General features: G+C 41.7%; 1 protein-coding gene across 1 annotated transcript; it reads left to right on the top strand.

Moving 5' to 3' along the window:
• The first annotated feature begins 411 nt into the window (after positions 1 to 411).
• Positions 412 to 3136, top strand: LOC133002340 (proline-, glutamic acid- and leucine-rich protein 1-like). Its single transcript, XM_061072133.1, has 2 exons — positions 412 to 694; positions 2228 to 3136. Exons 1-2 carry the CDS (start codon positions 418 to 420, stop codon positions 2725 to 2727), a joined length of 777 nt encoding a protein of 258 aa, XP_060928116.1. The 5' UTR covers positions 412 to 417; the 3' UTR covers positions 2728 to 3136.
• Positions 3137 to 6777: the final 3641 nt, after the last annotated feature.

A 6777-nucleotide genomic window follows, 5' to 3' on the forward strand; every position in this document is an offset into this window, starting at 1 on the left:
TGTGTTTAAGTGTTCAGAGCATTTAAAGGACCCGTTGAATCCTCTCTGTGTGCAGGGAAGCGAGAGGCGGAGCGCTCAGTGAACTGGACGGTGGAGGAGACCCAGGTGCTGCTCTGCGCCTGGAGCGACGAGCGCGTCCAGAAGAGCCTGGCCGAGAACCTCCGCAACCGCGTGGTCTTCAAACACCTCTCGGCCCGCATGAGCGAGATGGCGTTCGCCCGGAGTCCGCACCAGTGCCGGCTGCGGGTGAAGACTCTCAAGGCCAACTACGTGAAGGCCAAACTCCAGAGGAGCGTCAACAGCCCGCAGCAGTGCTCCTTTAAATACTTTGCCGAGATGGACGCCGTGTTGGGACGGAGGTCGGCGGGAGGAGAGGGGGGGGCGTTTTTTGCCTCTTCGGAACAGATGGGGGACGGCATGGACAGGACAGGAAGTCTCCCACATGATTTTAACTCTAGTACTGAGATGGGTGGTCACCATTTTGGTCCTTTGGGGCGAACGGGTCGACAGCGCTCGAGCTCCTTGGAGCTGAGGGCGGCTCGTCCGTCCTGGCAGCTCGACTCCGACGTGAAGCTGGAGGAGAGAGAAGAGTCCGCCGACGACTTTGAGTTCATAGACGCAGGATTCTCACAGTGTCCGAGAGACAGAGCCCAACACGTTTATCTGGAATCACCTGTTCATCCTGCAATAGGTGGTATGTAGTGATTATCATATTCATTATATCAACACCCATTTTATCACGTTGTTAGAATTGTTTCCTTATTCATGATTAGGGTTGCAAAATTCCGGGAATATTCAAAGTTGGAAACTTTCCATGGGAATTAACAGGAATAAACTGGAAATGTTGTGGGTAATTTATACTAACTGTATTTACCTTGTCATATACAGACATAAATATAAACATTTTGTTGTGTCATAGGCTGATTTGAGCCCTGAGGAAACTTTGGGCACTTGACTATATGCTTCTGCATCGTTGTGTCATTCTTAACATAGGTCTTTGCACAGTATTTGCAAATGTACACAGCCTTTCCTTCTACATTGGATGAGGTGAAATGTCTCCACACATGAGAGAGTGCACGTGGCATTGTTCTGTAGAATAAGATGAGAAAAAAGTTTGTAAAAAAACGCTAATGCAATGCCAGAGATATAAATAGTTAGCCAAACAATTGGAATAGTCTGTAAAAATATTTTACAATTGATGGATAAATGAATGGAAATAGGCTAGATGAACAGATGAACAATCCTCAATCAGCATGATAATATATTTTCCCAGTAATATCATTGAAACTTACCTGACTAGTCCTTCACTCTACAGCAGGCCTCAGTAGCCCTGCTGTAGAGTGAAGCATGCTGGGAGTTATCTGTGCATGTGATGGAAGAATGCACAGTGGAGGGTTGAAACTCAACGTTCCATACATCTTTAAAATAGAGTTTTGAATGATGTTTTTATTGCTCAGCGTTTAATTTGCTTTTTTTTTTCTTTTTTTTTTAAAACTCCCATAATTCCCGAGCTTAACTTCCCATGGAAAGTTTCCGGAAATTTACCTGAAACCTTCCGCCCCTTTGCAACCCTACTCATGATAAAGTATTAATTTCTACTATTTATATTATTATATGCAAGGAAGTGTATTTTACACTATTTAAATTCAGTTCTTTGCACCAAATGTCATTCATTGTTAGTAAAGTTAAATATTTCACAGAAATAATCAGGAATCTTTCCAGTAGATGTTTTATAGCAATTTATATTTTACCTTAACATATCTCAGCATAGCTTTTTACTGGAGTCCCAAACATATACAGTTCAGAAATTGTACAAGTTTATCTGGAATCACCAGTTCAACCTGCAATATGTGGTATGTAGTGATTATCATATTAAGTATATCAACACCCATTTTATCAGGTTGGTAGAATTGTTTGCTTACTCATGATAAAGTATTAATTTCTACTATAAATATTATTATATGCAAGGAAGTGTATGTTACAGTTAAACACCAAATGTTATTAATTGTGAGTAAAGTTAAATATTTCACCGAAATAATCAGGAATCTTTCCAGTAGATGTTTTTAAAGCAATTTATATTTTACTTTAACCCAGCTCAGCATAGCTTTAAACTGGAGACCCAAACATAAACAGGTCAGAAATATACAAGATGAGCGTCAGTTATTGACAGATTTTCTTCTCATTACAAGTCTCACACCCGGCTCTGGTTTTTATTTCCCTGTGTCAGGTTCTCCAGTGGAAACCAGCTTCAGCCCTCCCTCCCCACCTGTGGTGCTCCCTCCACCATCTCCTCCCCCTCCTCCTCTCATCCAGCCCGCCGCCTCTCCACTCCCTGCTCCACCCGACCCTAACGCCCTCCCCTCTTCTCTCCGCCATCACCTGGACTCCCCCGGCCTGGAACCCGTCCTCAAGCACCTGCTGGAGAGCTTCCAGCGGCTGGTGTCGGACACCCGGGGCCTGCTGGTGCAGCTGGAGAGCCAGCGGCAGGAGCAGGCCCGGTGGCACCAGGAGCTCCTCACCCAGTGGCTGGAGCGGGAGGAGCGTCGGCAGAGGGAGACGGCGGAGCGGGAGGAGAGGAGGGAGAAGGCTCGCATGGAGCACGAGTTCCGGGTCCTGGAGCTCCTCACCAGTCTGGGCCGAGAACCTGGGTTTAGATGTGGAGGCGGCCAGACGGCACCAGAGGCAGCGACGGGTCCCAGTGTCAACACGGACAGGAAGAGGAACTAGGTTGTTGAGGATTAATGTTTGACCCAAAGTGTGGAATCAGGTGGAATCAGGAAGAACCAAATAACGGCTCTGATCATGTAAACCACCACGATGATGACAGATTCAAGAAGTTCCACCTGATCTGCCAGTCGCCGAATAGTTTTAGCAAAAAAACCCAAATCTGCACAGAACTCACAACGAAGGAAAGACTCCTGATCAGATGAACTCTCTCTGTGTTGTTTGGAGTGAGATTTACACCGAACCAGAAACAGGAAGTTGACCCTCACACCAGCTGACAGCAGGTGGTTGGTTTGTCTCTCTGGTCCCTGGAACCACACGTGTCCTGAGATTCATCCGTGTTGATTGAACCAAATGTAATTTAATCCTTTCAATGCACTTTAAGAGAAATTAAAACCTCGATATTTTTCAACTGTTTGCTTATCCAGTGGCGTTTGTTTGATTGTTTCTTTGCTCTTCAACGGGAACACGACACTGGGCCGTGACCCTGGTGGCACACATGCAGCATTACAGCATTGCAGGTGCTATTTTGGGGAATATAGCACAAACCTGAAGTGTGTGTTTGTTTATGTCCGGTGCAGAAACATTTCAAATCCATGTCACGGTTACGTAAGAGATCTTAAACTCACTCCTCACATTCCAGTCGGGCTCTGTTTTCATACCAGTGAACAGCTGATGCTTCAAGTCCCGTCTCATGTTGATGAATCCACATTACAGGACTGATCTGTGATTGTTTTTAGCTGTTAAGGCTTCAATGATGTAAACACAGGGTTCGTACGGTCATGGAAAACCTGGAAAAGTCATGGAATTTTAAAAATGTGTTTTTCCAGGCCTGGAAAAGTCATGGAAATTTGTTATATTCATATTTTCATGTCGATAATTCATATGCTTTTAAAGAAATGCGCTCAAAATATAAGCAGGCATACTTGGGTTTGTGTCATTTAAGGTATACTGTATGCCTTGGAATTCTCATTGTTAGTTTGAATACTACATCTTGTCACTTTTTCGCGTATACACACCGAGATTTCACAAAATGTTCGTTCATGGAAATTTGGTTTAAAGTTATTGAAAAGTCGTGGAAATCCATTGGTCAAAATGTGGTTATAAACACTCCGGGCTTTAGCTGCTCCGTGCTGATTGTTCCCTGAACAGACAAACTGGAATCTCTCACTCGACTATTCAACACACGAGTCCTGTCCCCCCCCTCACACCCCACCCCCCCGAGGTGCCGAGTGTGAACGAGCTGAAATGGAACAGACCCACTTCCATTAACTTTTGGAAATGCTGAAACCAGATTGTTATCTCCACTGGTCAGGGTGGTATTGTGCTTTAAGCCTGGAAACCAGACCAGTCAGCAAACTCATGTTTATTCACTCTCTCTCTCCCCACCCCCCCGCCTGCTCCCCATTCAGACAGAGTTCCATTCGTCCTGAGACGGGTTCGGCCAATCACGGCTATTTATCTATGATGCCTGACAGCCGTCACTCATTGTGCTGCTAAAGCATTTCAGTTAAAAACAAAGATTGTTGCTTCTCATGTTGACAGGTCTGTTGAATATTCTACTGAGAAAGTATTTAACTAACTTTATAGCGTTTGTTGATTCGCATTTCGTTGCTCTGGTTGTTGTCGTCTCTCCAGTTTCATGCAGAGACCTTCTGCTCTGTGACTTCTGACTGAGCCTCTTTGAATCTGATGGCAGAATAATTGTGTAAGGACACGGTCACTAAAGTTAAACTCCACTCAGAAGCCGCGCTGTAATTTGGCCTCGCCACAGGAAGGGAATGTTTTTATTTGCCTCCTTGTGATGAACGTGCTCCTCTGGCCCAGTCAGTGTAAATACAAGTTGAACAAAAACAGCTAAAGACCCAAATTGACATTGATTTTAATATTTGGTTAAAGTCCCAATATAGAAATTCTCTGATTCCTGATCCGCTCTGATCGCAGTTTGTATTTTTTGAAATCGTTTTTGTTGCAGAACAAGAGAAACAAAGTGAAGTCGACCGAAGCTTCCTGTTGTTGTGTCTGCAGACTTTTGTTGTGTTTGTTGTGTTTGTTGTGTTTGTTGTGTTCATCCTGATCTCTGCGGTCGTGCGGTCGTTTAAGCGAGAGAGAAAAGCAGGATTACTGCATGTATACGTAAATCTGCGTTAATCCCATGTTACGTAACGTCCACTGGAGGTCCACAAGAGTTGCAATGAATCACTGTTATTTCACGGAGGCTTATTACTCTGCTCAGAAACCAGGAGGAAAATCCACCAAGCGCAAAGAAATCACCGGCCGAACAGACGAGCAGGATCGAGTCTGAGGACAAGTCACATTTCTTTATTGTCTGAACAAGCGTTAATACTGTGAATACCCCACAAAACTGTATTTTAACAAGGAAAGCAGAGGATCTAAAGTTCACACAGATGTCAAAAGATCAGGAAATATGTGTAAATGAAGAGATTAAACCAGCAGATAAATAGAATCTCGTCCATCAGGAACTGTCAGGTAACGTTTGTTCAAATTAAATCAGACATAAAATACGATTTACAGCATCTTGTAGTAGTCCTTATTTGTTCTTATCTCATCTGGCTTGTAATTAAATACCTAAAGACGACTAAATTAATAATCACACAGCAGTCTGGTGCATCAGAGGATTTAATACAGTTGTCGTGTAAATATGATTGTGGTTCGCATGGTTGTTTCATCTAATCCATCCACATTTTTAAAAATAGAAATCCAATGATTCATCATGTGAGACGACGTTTTTTTCATTTCACTACAAACAACAACTTCTGCCCAAATCAAACAGTTTGTTGCTATGAATTAATTTTGGACAAACAAGGAACATCGGTTTTGGTTTGAAGAAATAAACCAGGATGTTTTTGTTCATTTGCTGCGACGACTCTTCCATCAATATAATTATGATCTGTTTCTTTTGTTGTTTACGAAGCGCTTCAATTAATTGAAATGACAAAGAGGCCTTTAGATACACAACATGGAAAAAGGGTGGAGGGAGGTATGGAGATAACAAGACAAAGGGGGGAGGGGGGGCAAGAGAATAATGTGAATATATACATGTGGCAGGTCAATTAAAACGTGCAACATTAAACATACAGCTCAGGAAACATAACTGCATAGTAATGAGCATTTTTATTGCGGTATGATTTTATTGTCCTGACGACATTATAGTTTTCGTAATTCATTCAGTCCCATGGGTGAAGACTTAATTAACTATTAGAAGAACTGCCATTAAAATCTGACAGCCCACAGTCATCCACCGTCCCCACAATAATAATAACGTGTTTATATTATTTGCCTTTGTTTGTAGTAGCAGTCCAATTATCATTATTAATGTTATAATTATTTTTATTATTATTTATATTATTCTACTAACATTATTCATATCAGACACTCAGTATAGTCAATATATTTTATTATATAAATAATAATAGCTTTTGTGAGCATCAGTTGTAGTAGTAGTACTGTTATCATCGTCAATGTTATTATATTATACAATTATTCATATCTGACACTTGGTATACAACACAAAATATTTTATTATATAAATAATATAAATAATAGCTTTAGTTGGCATTAGTTGTAGTAGTAGCACTATTGTCATTGCTAATGTTGTTATTATATTATACAATTATTCATATCTGAAACTTGGTATAAGTCAATGTATTTTGTTATATAAATAATAATAATTAGAAGTATTAGTTTGTTAGTTTTTGTAGTACTATTATTTCACTGTTTATGTGTTAATTAGTATTTATGTTAGAAACTATCATTATTCATAGCAGACACTTGAAAATTATTATATCATATTTTCTGCAGAAGTCTTTCATTTCACTAGAAATTGAGAAATGCAGCGTGAGACAGAAACTGATGGAAAAACCCTCCTCGTGGGAAAGAGAGAGTAAAGGAGAAATGAAATTGAAAACGGGAGAAAAGGGGGAGGAAGAGACGGGAGGAGGAGGCGGGACGATGAGGAGGGAGGGAGGAGTGCAGTGCTGTGATTGGCTGCTTCCTCCCCCCCCCTCACCCTGGAGTCTGGAGGTTTTCTCT

This window comes from Limanda limanda, chromosome 5, assembly GCF_963576545.1.
Source record: "Limanda limanda chromosome 5, fLimLim1.1, whole genome shotgun sequence".
Taxonomy (NCBI): domain Eukaryota; kingdom Metazoa; phylum Chordata; class Actinopteri; order Pleuronectiformes; family Pleuronectidae; genus Limanda; species Limanda limanda.

What these genes read in the sequence shown, in the direction of transcription:
- LOC133002340 (XM_061072133.1), top strand. Translation starts at nt 418, where the DNA reads ATGGACAGGACAGGAAGTCTCCCACATGATTTTAACTCTAGTACTGAG. An exon ending in TGTTCATCCTGCAATAGGTG is followed by an intron (nt 695 to 2,227) that starts GTATGTAGTGAT and finishes TCCCTGTGTCAG; the next exon opens with GTTCTCCAGTGGAAACCAGC.